The 19,044-nt window shown below is 34.2% G+C and overlaps 1 protein-coding gene across 3 annotated transcripts in view; it reads right to left on the reverse strand.

The window, feature by feature from the left end:
- SEPTIN7 (septin 7) overlaps positions 1–19,044 on the reverse strand; it is a 110,006-nt gene that overhangs the window by 33,647 nt on the left and 57,315 nt on the right. For all 3 annotated transcript variants that reach the window (XM_029925126.1, XM_029925135.1, XM_029925142.1), the window contains 2 exons: positions 13,370–13,476; positions 436–536 (listed from right to left, as the gene is read on the reverse strand). In XM_029925126.1, the coding sequence (XP_029780986.1) occupies positions 436–536; positions 13,370–13,476 (208 nt within the window). The remainder of the gene's footprint in view (positions 1–435; positions 537–13,369; positions 13,477–19,044) is intronic.

Below are 19,044 nucleotides of genomic sequence, written 5' to 3' on the forward strand. Positions count from 1 at the left end.
AATAAAATACTGTTTATAAGATACTATTTCCAAATAGAATGCCATGGATATTTTCTTAAGACTTATGAAGAAACAGAACATTTAAAGTAAGGTTTAAATTAGGATGGGATAGAAAATAATATATATAATAAGTAGATAAAATTATAGTAGAAAATGAAGTTTTAACTTCCTTATAATGAGAATTTTTGTGCCCATGTTGCTTTAAAATAATTCTATGATTGGTATTATCTCCATTTTACAGAAAAGGAATCAGTTCAAAGAGGTTAAGTAACATTGTCAAGTATGTGGCAAAGTTGGTATAGGAACTCAAGTCGTATCACTAAAAAGTTCAGTGATCTCTGCTAAGATGAGAAGTTTAAAAATCTTAGGCGGAAAGTCTAACCACCAATACTTAAATGCAATCAATGTAAAGCAATGATGACAAACCCTTCTTACCAATTACTATTATCCACTGCATCTCCAAATCCTGGGGTATCAACTATTGTGAGCAGCAACTGAACACCACCTTCTTTGATTAAAACTTTGGATTGTTCCACCTGTAAGATTCATGGTACAGATATTAATACCATATATTACACCTGTGGTTTCCTACAAGGTAAGAAGCAGGGAGATGAGCATTAATCAAAACCAAATGGGAAATTTTCTGCAAACTAAACCTACCCACATTTACTTTAAAATCAATTATTGTGGATCTTAGAAATCCTGGTTACTTGAAAGAAAGGTACATATGTAAGTAGTAGGTTTCTAGCTTATAGTTGACATAAAGAAGGAAAACAGGAACTGGTAAAATAGTAATAGTCACTAAAGCCATACAATACCTATATGATCTAATGTGTGTCTAATAATACAAATAAACAATGTGCTTGAATGATTCAGTAATTCATAGAAATCAAATCCAACTAGTCAGAGAAGTATACCTAATCAACCATTTACAGTAAATGTTTTTCTGAACTATCTCCATCTAGTTTGGTCCAAACCAATTACCAAGTGAACTTATTACCATTCCCAAATCTTTCTCAACATGGCCATAATTATTTACACTTGTGTTTATGTTATGACTAGGATCCAATTCTCTTCTCAAATGTTACATATTGCACATTTAGGCCAAAGTGATCAGAAAAGGTCCAGCCACTGAAAAAAACCAAAAAATCCTACTAACTGATTAAAGTCTTTGGTTCACTTTACAATTTGTAAAAATGTTCTATTTGAGAAAGGGCATTGGACTTGAACAATAACAACAATTCCTCCTACCTACAATCTAAGATTTTCTGTAATCTCAAACTGTGTATCAGAACATATAAGTCATTCATCTTGGGCATATGCTGCTGCTAGATAAAGTAAACATGGATTTAAACAGAAAAGGGGAGTAACTGCCCCAGAAAAACACAGGCTTTCATTCAATTTATATTTATTTTTATTATTTTTTATATTAAATTTAACTTTTTTAGAGACCATGCACTCACACACAGAGAGGAAGGGAGTGGTGGGGGGAGAGAGAGAGAGAGAGAGAGAGAGAGAGAGGGAGACAGAGAGAGAATGAATCTTAAGCAGGTTCCAGGCTTAGCACAGAGACCAACATGGAGCTGGATCCCACAACCCTGGGATCATGAACTGAGCCAAAAGCAAGGGTCGGATATCAACTGACTGAGCCACCCAGAGGCCCCTCGATGTACATTTATATCAAGGGCTTACTAGGACTAGAGGCTCTAGGTATGTTGATAGGCTAATTTAAGAGAGAAGAATTAGATTCAAACTGAGTGTTAATTGCCATAAGATGGTATGAATTAAGTACTTCTAGACTTAAGGGAAAATGTAATCATCAACATGTGAAAAGCAACTTCAACCATTTATGTTTGCAAACAGTTTGGAAAGGAAAATTTTAATTTCTAGGTAGAAAAAGTTGGGTGTAGCTTTCAGGCTTACAGAAATGATGTCTTTCCATTTCCTTTTGGCATTTTCTTACAGAGGCTAGCTGATGTATGAAGAGACCAAGGAACGGAGATTAACACTGCTGAGCAGGAAAGTCTGAGGCAGCACTGTCCAACAGAACCTTCCAAGATGATGCAAATGTTCTGCATCCTCACTGTCCTATATGGTAGATGCTTGCCCACGTGGCTACTTAGCCCTTGATGTGTGACTACAACAACTGAGGAGCTGAATGTTTATTTAATTTGAATGAAATTTAAATAGCCACATGTAGCTTAGTGACACTGGATTGGACAGTGGTCTATAGCAATCAAGTTATTTTGTTAAAAAAAAATCATGTAAAAAAACTGTTAAAACTGAAAACACTGCCTGAGATCTGGATATGCATGTCCATGGAGGGACTTCTAATCTTTTAGACAAATAAGAGGCAAAGGTCTTTTCTTTCTAGACCAATGGTCTTTACTAAACTGCTTAAATCCTTGTGTAACTATCAGTGAAAATTTTGAACATCCCAAATATATTTATTTATCTACCAAATAAATGCAAGTGGAAATCTGTTAATAAGTATTAACAGTATTCTCTCTAGATTAAAAAAGTAAACATCAATAAACAGGATTCTTAATACTTTCTGACCATTTTCAGTATTAAGAATGGATGTGCACTGCACAGGAGACCACTGTTTCATACCACATGTCTAAGATAATACCAGTAGCCTGATACCAGGTTACTCTTATGAGGAAGGCAATCACTCATCAGTGTTAAATTACCAAAACTAAAAAAAAAAAAAAAAAAAAAAAAAAAAGTGTTATTATGTCATGCGACTTACAAAGTTCATATTTTATAAAAATAAAAATGGCTATCCTCGAGTTAAAGGACAATCTAGTTATTTGTCATTATATGTTTAAAAAAATGTTTTTCAAAAGGACAATTTGGTCAAATGCAACATCTTGACAGATCTTAAATCTGCTTCCCTCTCCTTCATAAAAACAGGTTAAAACAGGTTATTCATTTATGGTAGCTGTCACTGAAGCAGAAATACCCAAAATAATCATACTACCCCTTTACCTAATAATTCTTTTAAATGACATAGCACTATATATTAGAAACTGATGCAAAAATATAATTGTTCTACATGAATCATCTCCCAGTTCTACTCCATTTTTGGTTCCCTTATTACTAAGCAAAACTCATTTCTATCTTCAGTAATAGGTTGTATACTGATCACATGCCATACCAGCTTAAATTTTAAAATTCTTGTTTCCCTTTTATTTTTATAATCAGTTTAACAACTTAATTGTTCACGGACATAAGAAAAATTAAGATCTGTACTTTAAAGAGTCTTTATAAAAGCCTCTCTTTTGGCCTATGAAATTCTATGTATCCATACATGGCCAAATACAAAGAAGAAGGCAATATATGGAAGAGATCCAGAAAACACAACTGTAAACTAGTGCCATTCACAGGATCTGACTCTATCCTATCATCTGGTTTTGCAAGATTCCTCATGGGATCCATGGAAAACAAATTAGTTCAAGTTCAGGAATTTTAAACTTTTCTTAAGAAATCTATTCCAAATGGCCATTTTCCCATGCACTTTACTTAAGCAGGTCACATCAGCATATTTTATGGCATCACTCAAAGTTCTCTAACATTAAGTGCATAAGTTAATGCTGAAGGAATGAAGGGCATTTTTCAATTATGTTTCTTTCTGAAAACTAAAACGAAAGCCTATTATATTGTTTGTGTATAATTAATTTACTGAGGCCTCTTTTGGACTCCTAACTCCCGGAAATCTAAGGCACTCTTTTTTCTAATATTGTTCAGTTTTCCAATCTGAGAAGAAAAAAAAAACCTCAAACCTTCAGTGTTTCTATGGCTTCATTTCTTTCATTTTCAAAAGACTGTTAAATACATTTAAGTTTTCTGACCAATGTTTAAGAGCTATTTGTTACAGCAAATAAAAAGTATTACCTGATTAACTGTATTAAATTTCATGGGGACGGTTAAAATGTTCTGTCAGGAGCTCACCTCTGTACCTAATGCCTCAGGAGGAGGCATTACGGCCAAAGCTCTGCAGAGACTTGGAACAACAGAGCCTTAAACAGCCTGAAATATTCCATGTAGCTCAAACACAAACACTATCTACTTTATTTAATGGCTGAAAAGATAAATATCATCTTAGATACTTCATTATGTTTCACAAGAAACTAAGAGGCAATGACCAAAAGTAGAATAGTTATGCTGATAGACTACTTCTCAAGATCCAAACCTCGTTTATTAAGAAAGTTGATCCAAAGATTCGAATTCTGCTTTTTACACTAAATCACTACACCTCATTCCCTGCACCTCCTTACACTGAGATCTTAAATATCTTATTTGTCTCATTTTCTATTAGCAACCCCCCTCCTGAACCCTTTATTTGTTTCGTTTCCAGTCTAGATACCATTCTGTTACACAAAATTTATGAACTTCAATTTGACAGGAATGTCCCTGCTATCCAATAATCCTTTTATGTGGTCACCAGTCCCATGCCCCTTTCATTTCCCAGTATGGCTCTTCTCTAGTTCTACCCTACTATCGCTCCAACCATGCTCAGCAAAGTACCTCATCTCTAGTTGAAGACAAGGGCATCCTCAATTTGTTTGAATCAACAGTCTTTCCTTCTGTTCAGTGGAATAGATCCCTTTCTTCCTAAGGCTAATTTCTCATTATATACCAGATTTGATCATTCCATTTGAGTCATGTTGACAACTGTTTAGACTATTTCCCCTTTCCTTTCTTTTTTTTTTTAATAATAGTTTATTGTCAAACTGGTTTCCATATAACACCCAGTGCTTCTCCCCACAAGTGCCCCTCTCCATGACCATCACCCCTCTTCATCCCCTCTTCCTCCCCCTTCAGCCCTCAGTTTGTTCTCAGTATTCAATAGTCTCTCATGATTTGTGTCCCTCACTCTCCCCAGCTCTCATTCCCCCTTCCTCTCCCTATGGTCCTCTGTTAGGTTTCTCCTATTAGACCTATGAGTGCAAACATATGGTATCTGTCCTTCTCTGCCTGACTTATTTCGCTTAGCATGACACCCTCACGGCCCATCCACCTTGCTAGAAATGGCCATATTTCATCCTTCCTCATTGCCATGTAATACTCCACTGTGTATATATACCATATCTTCTTGATCCACTCATCAGGTGATGGACATTTAGGCTCTTTCCAGGATTTGGCTCTTGTTGACAGTGCCGCAATGGACACTGGGGTACATGTGCTCCTATGCATCAGCACTTCTGTATCCTTTGGGTAAATCCCTAGCCATCTCTTAGGGATTGATTCCCCATTGGATATAAACATTCTCAGGTCTTTTTTGGAAATGAAAACCAAATGACTCTCTCAGTACCCTCACTTAACCTCTAGATATTCCCCTCCTGTCCCTTTCTTCACAGCCATTCCATCTTCACCACCTCATTTACTACTCCCATCTCAATCCACTGCCATCTTGCCCTCCATTCCTACTACTTCGCTAAAATCTACCTTGCCAAGGTAACCTCTATAGCACCTTACAGCAGCATATTCTCACTAAATCGTGTGATTGTGAGATCCCTTAAGAAATTTGATTGTGTCCAACATCATTGTAGTCCCAAAACCCGGTATAAGATATTCAAATGTCTCTCCTGTGAATGGTTTAAAAAATTATCAATATTGGACCAACACCAACAAGAAAGTTTCCTAATTGGGCTTTATAAAAATATCTCAAGGAGCCTATAAAATGTTATCCTAGGGATAGGATTCATGGCTTTCATCTTTTTTCACCTCCAGAATTTTTGTAGCCATTTAATCTGCAATAGTGACTTTTAGGACTTAGAAACAAGGGTTGTTGTTGTTTTTTCTTTTTAAGTGTATTTGAGAGAGAAGTGGGTGCACACACTTGAGTGGGTTGCGGGGAGAGAGACAGAATGAGAATGAATGAATCCCAAGTAGGCTCCATGCTATCAGCACAGGGCCTGACATGGGACTTGATCTCACAAACCATAAGATTAGGACCTGAGCTGAGCTGAAATTAAGAGACGGATACTTAACTGACTGAGCCAACCAGGCATCCCAAGAAAAAAGTTTTAATTTTTTTAAATGTTTATTTATTTTTGAGAGAAAGAAGAGACAGAGTGCAAGCAGGGGAGGGGCAGAGAGAGAGGGAGACACAGACTCCAAAGCAGGCTCCAGGCTTGTAGTGTCAGCAGAGAGCCCGATGCAGGGTTCAAACTCACAAACCATGAGATCATGATCTGAGTAGAAGTCAGTCATGGAAGTCAGTCGCTTAACTGAATGAGCCACCCAGGTGCCCCCCCCCCAAGAAAAAAGTTTTAAAGGGGACCAACATAGGGTTGCCAACTAAGAAAGTAAAACACAAAATCTAACACTCTCATTTCACAAAAGAAACTGAAACTGATTTAGTCTCAGAATAAAGGGCAGTTGTTCCTGGGAGATAGATGGCAACGTTTCAACTGACTTGATATATGATCCAAAAATTTTCAAATATAACAATGTTATAAAAGTTACTACTGTACATACATCACTATATGTAACATTTTTCTTAAAACTTTCTTAATCTGAGGACTATATTTGAGACTGGAACATGAAGTGGAACAAGTGTCCAATTTTTTCTATCCCTTCATTTAATCAGTCTATTAACAAAAAATATATGAATAAAAACAGAAATTACAGTACTATTTCATTCAATGTGAATTATTCTGAAAGAACTAAGGATAAACAGTACTCTCTCCACAATCTTCTCAGAAAGAAAAGATGAAATCAGTCTGCAGCAGGTTAGAAACACTGCAGAGCACTTGTTCTCAAAGTGTAGTATCCTGACTGGCAATTGCATAGTCTGGGAACTTAGTAGAAATATGAATTCTTCGAGTCTTGCCTCAAACCTACTAAAGAGCAAACTCTGGGGATGGGGCCTCAGCAATCTGTTTTAACAAGTCTTCTAGTGATGGATCTCAAGCTTGTGAACCACTGGTATAAAGAACCCCAGAACTAGAGCGTTGGCTCACATTTAAAGCTGCAGAGCAGACTCCTGATGCTCAAGACCGGACATAAGGAATCAACCTGAAGGGACTCCTATTTAATACTGAAAATTTCATTCATATCAGAACCTCTGATATACAGGAAGCTCAGAACCATCTCTCTGTCCAATGTAGACAGCTTCTCCTTCATTCCAAGATTGCAAATTTAAAGGAATTTATTCTTAATGATACAAGTCTCTTATAAATCAAAAAATGCTCAGGGAGATTATGAGATCATGGTCTTTATTAAAATTTCACTCCCTATTTGGCTACATCACAGAATTTTTCTTTTCGTCTTTTTTTTTTTTGGACAGTTGGAAGTGGTCCAGAAAGTCTTCAAGTCAGGGAAATTGTAGACATTTGTTTTTTGAAACTCAGAATTTATGTTTCTCCTGGTCTTAAATGTCTGGGCTGAGATGTAATACTTCTGACCACTCTCCACTAAAAGAATTTATGAGCTTCCAAAGGAGATTTTCTGCTAGATTATTGGACTTGGTGAGGAGTCACTAAACTGTAAAAGAAAACTACACTCTATTTTCTAAATATACTGAATGACTCAGAACACTTTATGTTCTCTCCTGGGTAAGTGAGAAAGAGTTTAGAGGATATTCAACTTGTTTCCTGTAAATCAAGGAATACTTCCAGTACAGTCAGGAAAGGGTATTTTTCTGGGATTCTAGTGAGAATCAATCTAGTTCTCAGACCTTATAGGTCTTACTTTTGGTAAAAAAGAAAAGATTTAATAGTAGTACACAGGACTTTGTCTTAAAAAAATCTTACTTGAGATATTCTCAAGCCCTAATTACTCCTTTGTTTAAAAACAAAACACAAAAAAGAGAGAGAGCGTTTGGAAAATGTTCACAATAGAAGAGAACACTTTTGAAATGTTACCTTAAGAGAGAGTAAAGTGAGTTTAAACAGAATTATTTTGGGATAGGCAAATGTAAAAAGAATTCTAACAAATACAGAGCCTCTCCCATTGTCTTTAACAGATGCTGGCCTGAGAGAAATTATCCTGAATATATGAAATATAAGGGACAATTATCTAGATAAGGAATGGTCAAAGCACTCCAATGAAATCTGAATAGTCAATGAGTACAAAAGACATGTTCAATAAGAAAGCAAATTAACTGAAACAATAAAATACCTTTATATTAATGTGCACAGACACACAACAGAAATGAGTGCCTAGGTCCACTGAAAGAAGTACAAAACTATTCATATTGGTAAAAAAAAAAAAAAAAGAAAGAAAAAAAAAGAAAGAAAGAAAAGAAAGAAAGAAAACAAAACCCAAATGCTTATCTACAAAAGACTATAATTTGAAATATATATATATATATATTCATACAATGAAATATTATACAACAATGAAAAAGAAATGCAGATACACAACATGGACAAATGCCAGATATACTCAGTGAAAAAAAATCAGACACAAAAGAGTATAATATCTAAATGAAATTCAAGAACAGGCAAATTAATCTATGAAGATAGAAGTCAGAAGGCTATTTATATTTGGGGTTGGGTGTAATACTGAGAAGCACGAGGAAGCCTTCTGGGTGCTAGAAATGTACTATAATATCTTAATCTAAGTGGTAATTACCTGGATATATGAACACATATACAAAACTTGATCAAGCTTTATGCTAAAATTTGTGCCTTTTTAAAGTAAATCTACATATAAATTTAAAAATTAAATTTAAAAAATTCTCAAGAAAAAAACGAAAACCAACAAAACTTTTAAAAAAATTATCAAATTAAAAACTTCAAAAATTTTCAAATTTAAAATTATTTCACCTATTCTAAATAGTGATTTATAAAACTTCATGGACCAAGAAAAAGAGATTAACAAAATTGCAAAGATCCTCAAATTCAAATTATCCCAACTATACACTGAGTCTTAATATATTTTTTAAACTGTTCAATTATTCAATAAATACTGGATGCAGTTCCAGATGCAGTTCTAAGTAAGAACTGAGCTTATAGCAGTGAATAAAATGAAGTTGCTACTTTCACAGAGCGTAACACATTTAGAGCCAAGGCAGGGCCTGGAAGGAGTTTATAGGTTGGCCAGACAAGGCCTCATTGAGAAAGCAACATTTAAGCAGAGAATTGATGAAACTGAAGAAGCAAGCTATCAGGAAATCCACGGAAGAACATAGCAGGCAAAGAAACAAGATGTGGAAGGGCCCTAAAGTAGAAAGTAGAATTGGCCTGTTCAAAGGAACAGCATGGATGTTGGTTTATAGCCAGAGCAGAATATGCCAAAAGTAGAAAAGTGTAGGAAACAGGTTACAGAGAGAGGCGGGGGCAAATCTTATAAGGTTCTCTGGATACTGTAGTAAGGACTCTCGCCTTGCTCTGAGTGAGATGGAAAGCCACTAAAGAGTTTTGAACAGAGGTTCAAAAGGATCTGATTTACATTGTAAAAGAAGATTCTCACTCTCGTTAAAAAGACTGGGGCAGTGGCCAAGGATCACAGCCAAAGAAGTGAATTAGGAGGTTATATCTAGGAAGAGAAATGATGGAGTCTGGATGTGAGTGTTCCTAGGAAGAATATGAGTGTTACTAGGAAAGTGGTAGGATTGTGGATATATTGTGAAAGCAGAAGTAACAAGATTTATTGATGGACTGCGTATGAAAGTAGAGAGTAAAAAGGAGCTTAAGGATTGCTCCAAGTTTTTTGGTCTAAGCAACTGGTTTAGGGTAGACAATACCATATAGTCTATCATTATTTTTGATACACTTGTTGATCTGCTTGGCAAATTTATTTTTGGCATAAGAACTTTTAGGGGACAGATTTGACTGAACTAATCTAGAACCAATTCTTTTTTTTTCAGATTTGTGCAATTTATTAATTTTTTAAAATAGTTTATTGTCAAATTGGTTTCCATACAACACCCAGTGCTCTTCCCCACAAGTGCCCTCCTCCATCACCACCACCTCTTTTCCCCCCTCCCCCTTCCCTTCAACCCTCAGTTCATTTTCAGCATTCAGTAGTCTCTCAAGTTTTGCATCCCTCTCTCTCCCCAACTCTCTTTCCCTCTTCCCCTCCCCCTGGTCCTCCATTAGGTTTCTCCTGTTCTCCTGTCAGACCTATGAGTGCAAACATATGGTATCTGTTCTTCTCTGCCTGACTTATTTCGCTTAGCATGACACCCTCGAGGTCCATCCACTTTCCTACAAATGGCCATATTTCATTCTTTCTCATTGCCATGTAATAGAACCAATTCTTAATATGAACCTTATTCCTCAGAGCTACTTTTTGTCTTTTGTAATTATATTTTCTTTTCTGAAAGGCATTTAAAAATTATAAAAGGATGCTCATTGCATAAAACTGAAAAGATATAATGAAGAGGCAAAAGAAAAAATATTCAGTCTTACAATACAGAGAATCACTGATGACAGTTTGATAATGAATCCTATCTAATATCCGTTTTGCAATATATAGACCATGACAGAATAAGCACAGTCATAACTACATTACAAGCAATTTCTGACAATTTGAGCAAATACTTTGCTACAACATATGACAAGCTAGATTTCTATGTACTGAATTCCTGAGATTACAAATGCTGATACTTTCATCTGTTCAGACACTGGCAAAAATGCAGGTATGAATCAAGCAAGCTAAAATACTGTTCTTCTCTCTTTATTAAACAAAGAAAAATAAAACATGGTAAGGCACAAAATTTTCAAGAGTTAACTGGCTTCCATCATCCACCCACCAGTAATTTATTGGAATTTCAAGCCTAAAATTTAAAGGGAAGTCAATACCCTCCTGAGTCCAGACTACAAATTCAAACCTTACAAGCCACAGCAGACATTATGGTGTACCATTTGAGATTTAAAAAGTAAAACAAAAAAAATCCCTTAAGTATCCCTTACCGGCTAGTATCAGATGGATCAGCCTTATAGATTACAGAGGCACTTTCTGTTACTTTAGTTACTTTCATATATTAATAATTATGATGAAGAGAGAACTTCACTCATCAAATAATTGTTTTAGGAGAGAAAACACACACATGAGCAGGGGATGGGCAGAGGGAGAGGAAGAGGGAATCTTAAGCAAGTTCCATGCTCAGCACAGAGCCTAATGTGGGGTTCAATCCTACAACCCTGGGATCATGACCTGAGCCAAAATCAGGAGTTGGATGCTCAACCACTGAGCCACCCAGGTGCCCCTCTGATCAAATCATTTTATCTAAATTGCCTAATTGAGAAAGCTATTTCCTTATGTCAGATTTTTAAAGAAAAAGGTGAAAAAATAAAAAACAAAAAAACATGACAATTTGTTGGACAAAACATTATTAAAAAGATAGTAGTAAAAGAAAGCTAATTGACCTATTAAGAACTGACTGGTTAAGCTATGAAACTAACATGTATTAAGTATCAATAGTATAGGGATAGCATAGCTTGACAGGACACATGCTAAACCAGATTGGTTAGATTTGTACCCTAGTTCTGTCACTCTAACTACATGATCTTGGAGCTATGACCATGTCCATACCTCAATTTCCATATTTATAAAATGGAGATAATGATACTATTTGCCTCATAAAGTTTTGTAAGAATTAAATAAGTTAACACGCCTAATCTGCTTGGAATAGTACCCGGAAGACATGGCATTACACAATATGCCAGAACTACAAAGAGGATTCAGAAAATTTCCTCACCAGCAGGAGTTACCAAAAACACTACTGGCAGGTACATGACGATTGAGATCCAACATATTTTAAACTAAATATTCTTGAACTTAGGAATCTATACTGTGGGGCTCCTTTAACATTTCCTTATAATTTCCTTATCTTGAGTTTAAACACCTAAATTAAAAGTTTCTCTTTTTGCTTAGGGCTGTAATATCCAACACTGATCATCAAATAGATAAGCAATGTAGTGCCTAGTTTTTAAAACACATTTTTGCAAACAATGTGAAATGTCAAGCTCTATGAAGGATACGGGAAAAAAAACTCTTAAAACAGAGAATTGTAAAAAAAAAAAAAAAAAGAAAGAAAGAAAGAAAGAAACAAACAAACAAACAAACAAACAAACAGAAGATTCACTTCACAGAATAATTTCTTAGCGACCTATTTACTAAACTGCATCTTATAGTCTGATACATATGAGTTTCTGCCCAGAATTTCTAGGTTGTCCTTCCACCTATGCATTAGGATAATCATTACCAATCCTTCAAATCCAGCCCCAGCCTTAATAAAGCCTACTCCAGCCAGAATTATTCACTCCTGTCCTCTCTGCTTATGTACTATGTATTACTATTGCCATCAACTCACCAATAATTTTTTCAATTAATAGTTTGCAGGAGCGCTGTCCAACAAAAATGTAATGTGAACCACGTAAGTAATTTAAAACTTTTCAGTAGCTATTTTAAAAATAACAGGTGAAATTAATGTACTTTATTTAATATAACCAAAATATTATCATTGCAAAATGTAATCAATATAGGAAATTATAAATGGGATCCTTTATATTCTTATTACATGCTAAATTGTCAAAATCTGGGATGTATTTTATACCCGCATACATCTCCATTTGGACTATCTACATTTTAAGAGCTCAGTGAGCACATTCGGCTCCTGGCTACTGTACTGACCAGTACAGATCTGCAGTCTAGAGTATTCTACCATATGAAGTGTGGTCTATGGGTCAGCAGCAGCAGCATCACCTAAGATTTTGTCAGAACTGCAAAATCTCAGTCCACCTCAAACCTTCTACACAGGAACTAAACTTAACAAGTCCCCCAAGGTAATATGAGTGCACATTAAAGACTGAAAAGCACTAAATTAGTCTACACATAGTTTAACAAATTGCTACTACCACTCATCTTTCATGTGGTACTATGCCACTAATATAGAACGCTATATTAAATAATAATGGCTTCTCCACAAATCATGTTTTCTCTACACCATCCAATAGAACATTATGCAATAATGGAAATACACCTATACTTCCCAAAATAGTAACCAGTTGCCACATATATCTATTGAATACTTGAAATGTGGCTGGTGTAACTTAGAAACCGAATTTTATGTTTTATTTATTTTTATTCAAACTTAATAGCTAAATATGGCAAGCAGCTACCATGTTGGACAGCATAACTCTAGGGGTGTAATTTACTATATCACAGTATAATCTCTAAGAGAGTCCTAGGGACAAATTTAGAAGGTTTTAATCAAGATAATTTCTCTAATTACCTATGCTCACTCTCTCTTCTTTTAATCAACCATCATATTTACCACTTTCCATTGGCTGGGGCCAAATATAAAACCTATCTCTAAGGAAGCATAATAAAAGTTATAGCATGTGTTTTGACTGTGTTAATAATATTACTCCAGCTTATCATCAATTAACAATACTAGTGTACATACCTGTACAGTCTTTTTTATTCTATGGGATGGACCTGGATACTCTGGAGAATATAAATCTGTGAGGAATAATGAGTTGATTAATGTTGACTTCCCCAGTCCAGATTCACCTAAAAGAAATGGTGGGGAGGAAATGTGTTAAATTAGGCCACTTTATCAACTTCAAATATTCAATCAATACTATAATCAAACTTGCTTTAAGCAAGTAGTTCCTGGTGGAACAAAGAAGCAACATTAGAAAACATACTAAAAAGATTCCCTTTTAGAATAAGCCCTTTGTCTTTGTTTTCTTATCTATCAGAGGAGACTCAAGCTTCCAAGGATTCTTTTTATATCTATAATTCTACAATCTGTATTCTTTAAAAGTAATTTATCTAATACAATATTCTCCATTTTTAACAGTAACATATTCCTAGACACCAAAGCTAGTCATGAAAGAAAACATTCAAGTTGGATTATATATTGCTGCTTCAGTAAAATAAAACATAAAAGTTAGGTATAAAGATTTATTAAAGTCAATAATTAATGAATGAAAAAAAAATCATACAACTATAAAAAGAAATTTGTTAATAAAAAGAAAACTTATTCACAATCTATCTCAGTATAAAAGGGACCCACAAAAAGTGCTTCCAATTTATTCATTCATGTATCAATCAGCTTAAGTATAAAGGGGTACCTTTCTGTAAACCATATTTCAAAAATATCATAGGTAATTATTTTTTATAATACTTCTGATTGAGGTAGGAGGTAGCAATGGAAGAAGGTAGGACACAGTTTCCACTAAGATTCACATATGCTCCTTTGACTGTCTATGTCAAGTTTAGTATAACACACCATATATATAGTTAATTTTTACCAAAATATAAATAACTTCAAGATATACATAATACAAGGCTAAATAAATTAAAAATAATACTATAATTTTCCATTAATACTGCAAAAATGGAAGAATCTAGCAGTTTAACAGGCATCTTTAGCCTAAATAATTGATGTTCAAATATTAACCTTACTATATCTGTCTAGGTTGGGATCTTTTTATAATGACTCTCAAGAAAGGTAAGATCCATTCTGGTTGTCTGTGCTGACAGCTCGGAGCCTGGGGCCTGCTTCGGATTCTGTGTCTCCCTCTCTCTCTGCCCCTCCCCTCCTCCATCTCTCTGTCTCTCAAAAATAAACAAACATTTAAAAAAAAAAAAAGGACCAGACAGAAGATAAACAAATAAACAAAGGACTTGAGCAATACCATAAAACACATGGACCTGAAAGACATAGACAAAACACTACACCCAGTAACAGAACACACGTTTTCCTCAAGTGCATATGAAGCATGTTCCAAGATAAAACCGAACAAGTCTTAATACATTTGAAAAGACTGCACTCAGACAAAGAATTTTTGCCCATCACAATGGAATAAAACTAGAAATCAAAAACAGAAGGAAAATGTTAAAATTAACAAATAGGTGAAAATTAAATAACACTCAAACAACTAATGGATCATAATAGAAATCACATGGGAAATTAGAAAATACTATGAAACAAAAGAAAATGAAAACAACATACCAAAACTTAGGGGATACAGAAAAATCATTTTAAGTAAATGTTTACATAAAAATAAATATTTGAAATTAACCACCAAATAAACCAAATCAAATCAATAATAGAAATACAGATAAAACTCAAATTCAGAAGTTAGTTCTTGGTGAAGATCAACAAAATTAAAACATTAGCTGGACTGACGGAAAATAAATGAAAGATGACTCAGTCACCAAAATCAGAAAAGGAAGTGTGGTTTACAAGATAAAAAGGATGATAAAAATACTATGAACAACTGTATGCCAATAAATTGGATAATCTAGATGAAACGGGCAAATTCCTAGAAATATACACCCACTAAGACTAAATCATAAAGAAATAGGAAATCTAAACAGACTTATTACTAATAGACTGAATCAGTAATCAAAAATCTCTGTAAAAAGAAAAGACCTTATACCAGATAGCATCATTATACAACACATTTATATCAGAATTAACACCAATCATCCTCACTCTCTCCCAAAAAACTGAAGGGAAAACATTTACAAATTCATTCTATTTGGTTGGCATTACCCTGATACTAAAGCCAGACAAAAACACAAGACTGGATTTGGCAGTGATTTCTTGAACCTTTCCTAGAATCAAGACAGGCAACAAAAGAAAAATTGGCCATCAAAATTTAAACCTCTGTGCATCAAAGGGCACTACCATATAAACCACAGAACAGGAAATATCTGCATATCATATGTGTGATAAGGGATTAATATTCACGGCACGTGAAACTCCTATAATTAAAAAAAATCCAATTTTAAAATGGGCAAAGGTCTTGACTAGACATTTCTCTGAAGACAACATATAATAAATTCAATACAAGAAAGGTCAATAAACATATTAAGAGACACTCAGCATCACTAGTCACCAGGGAAAGAAATCAAAACCACAATAGTATCATTTCACATTCATTACAATGGCTATTAACAAAAAACAAAAGAAAAACAAAAACACCACCAAAAAAAAACAGAAAAAATATTAGTGAGGATATACAAATTGAAGCTCAAAAGAATTCTGGTGAGAATGTTAAATGGTACAGCCAATGTGGAAAATGGTATGACAATCCTTCAAAAATTTAAACATATGATCACCCGATGATCCAACAGTTCTATTATATATCAGAATAACCAAAAGCAGAGAACATTTGTACACCAATGTGCACCACTGCATTATTGACAATAATCAAAAAGTGGAAACAACTCAAATGCTCATCAACAAATGCAAGGGACAAAACAAAAGTTGTAAACAACTCAAATACTCATCAACCGTTAAGTGGATAAACAAAGTATGATATATACATACAAATATTATTTGCCCTTAAAAAGAATGAAATTCTGATATATACTACAATATGGATAAACCTTGAACACATCATAATAAATGAAATTGGTGACATTCCATTGTAGGATTCCATTTACATGAGGTACCTAGAACAGTCAAACTCATAGAGACAGAAAGTAGAATAGTGGTTAGTGGGGATTAGGGGAAATGAAGAGTTATTATATAATGCTAGAGATCAACAGTGGTTGCAGTAGCTATCACTCCAAGACTATGCAAGACTATGTTAAAGAACTTGATGCCACTAACAGTATGAGGTCAAATGGCATGAGTTAATAATTGTTGAAGCTCCACTTCATTTTTAAAGTTTTTTATATTAAAAGTAATAAATGTATGTGTGTATATATGTATATATATGCTTTTTAATCTATTTTATAATTCAACTATTACATTTTAACATTTATTTTTGAGAGAGAGAGAGAGAGAGAGAGTCAAGTGGGGAAGGGGCAGAGAGAGAGAGGGGGAGAGACACAGAATCTGAAGCAGGCTCCAGGCTCTAAGCTCTCAGCACAGAGCCCAATACGGGGCTCAAACTCACAAGCTATGAGATCATGACCTGGGCTGAAGTTGAACACCTTACTGACTGAGCCACCCAGGTGCCCCTGCAATTTCCTTTTTTAAAAATGTAATGTTATCATGGCCATCCCTTTCAATCAAAACATGCTAAGCTACCTTAACTTATTAAATGTCTAATACTCCACACTACAGACATAATTTATTCATCCCTTCCTTTTAATGCACATGCGAGAGCTTTTCTTTTTTTGTTTCTATAAATAATGCTATAAAAACAAGTATCTATATACATCTTTAACTACTGTTAACTTGCAAATTATATTTTTGTATACTGCTATTTCTATTTGTCACATATACCCCCAGAAATCAGATTTTAGATTCAAAGAATATGTATATTTTCAATTTTGATAAAGAGGATACTTTCTGCAAAAAGTTACAGCAGTTAAAGCTAAAGAAAACGCCTAAGATTCATGAAGAATTGCATGATAGTGTGTATGAGATCCTTTGAGTGCAATGAATTTAAATTATGAACACAGAGGGAAAAAGTTATAAAGATTGAAAAATAATTTTTTATAGAAATGACTGGGCATGTGGGACATTTTTAGAAAAGAATGTAGAATAAACATAAAGAAGAAACTGCATTCTCAAATGCAGGGCTCCAAGGATTTTGGCAATATTGTTGTGTCCAGTACCCAGGAATGTAAAAATATGAAAGCCTACAAAAGAGTAAGAATGAGTCCTCTGACCCTGAGGAAAAAAATGTTTTTTTTTTAATGTGTAGTAAATGAGTTACTATCCAGATTTCCCCCATTCAGTTTACATTATCTTTCCTTAAGACAGTCTTCTTCATTGTACTTGCCAAACAAGTAAATAACCATTGAGGAAAAAGACCTCAGGGATATCAAGTGACTTGCCTCAGGTAATGAAGCATTTGGGTATTATGACTTAGACTAAAGTCCACCCAACCTTTCTTCCAAGTTCCCCCACAGTAATAAAGTTGGTGTAAGTATCTGGAGGAAGAAATCTATCTCAAACACATTTTTACCTACTGATTATGGTGCAGAAAGTTCCCTAGGGTTTAAGATAAACTTCAAAAAACTTAAGAATTATAAAGATTAAATCCTAAATTTTCCACTTAATGGATGTGCATGCAACATTTACCACTGTATGCAATCTCCTGGCTCAGTATGCTTATAAGCAAAATGAAAAGAATACTACTTATTGAGAATAAGGACTTAAAGAAATAAAAATTACCATATAGTACATGTTTTTTTCATATAGTAATACTTGGGTTTTAAATTCAGAAAACTTCCCATCAAATTAAGTCCAAATCGAGGTTTTATCCCTCTTCTTCACAAACATGATTTGTCAATAAAACGAATTCCCTCAAAAATGGCTATTTTTAAAAATGTGATCACAAACCAAAAAAATCAAATTTGAAAATGTTTCATAAATACCAAGTAAAACCAACTTTTAAGTTTCTATAATTGTTACCATTTCTATTTTAGGCTGTTTACTTCTCACATGGATTTTTATTATTATAATTACCTTGGAAAGGAATCTGATCAATTTCCTCTGGTAAGTTTAAAAAGAAGGTGGGTATAAATATTGTATTTGGTAATTATATGATCATAGCTGATTTAATACCTGTAATCCTCTTTTACTAACAGGAAAAAACCTGAATGATACAGTAAGTAAATGTATATATCTTATATTTATTGGCTTGCCTTCAACAAATACTCACAGGAAGTTACTTTATAGTTGGTACATAAAATATAAAATGAAAATATATAATAAAGTTGAGTATACATCTGATTCTAGAGAAGTTAGGCTCATCTCATGATTTTCCTATTAAAGGACAAGACAATTTGCTTTTTATTTTTTGAGCAATTCTCATTTTGGGAACAACGATCAAGACTGCTCCCTTAATTCTAAATAGTATGTATCTTCCACTATTATAAAACTTTAACATACTGTCTGCTTTTTTATACTCTGCAAAAAATCAGAAAACACCTATACTTTCATCACTTATGATTTTTCCCCCAATGAATTTTTTTCTCTATCTTTATTGAAAACTCTCATCATTGACTACATTAAGTAGTAGTAGCTTGTATACTCTCAAACGAAAACTTAGCTTCGGTCAATTATCAGGCAAGAGATATTTAAATAAATTAAGTTCTATCTATTCCTAGACAACTCATATTGAAATTAAAGCTTAAAGATTCAATTCATATGTGGTATCT

The sequence above is a fragment of the Suricata suricatta genome, chromosome 2, assembly GCF_006229205.1.
Source record: "Suricata suricatta isolate VVHF042 chromosome 2, meerkat_22Aug2017_6uvM2_HiC, whole genome shotgun sequence".
NCBI classification, from domain to species: domain Eukaryota; kingdom Metazoa; phylum Chordata; class Mammalia; order Carnivora; family Herpestidae; genus Suricata; species Suricata suricatta.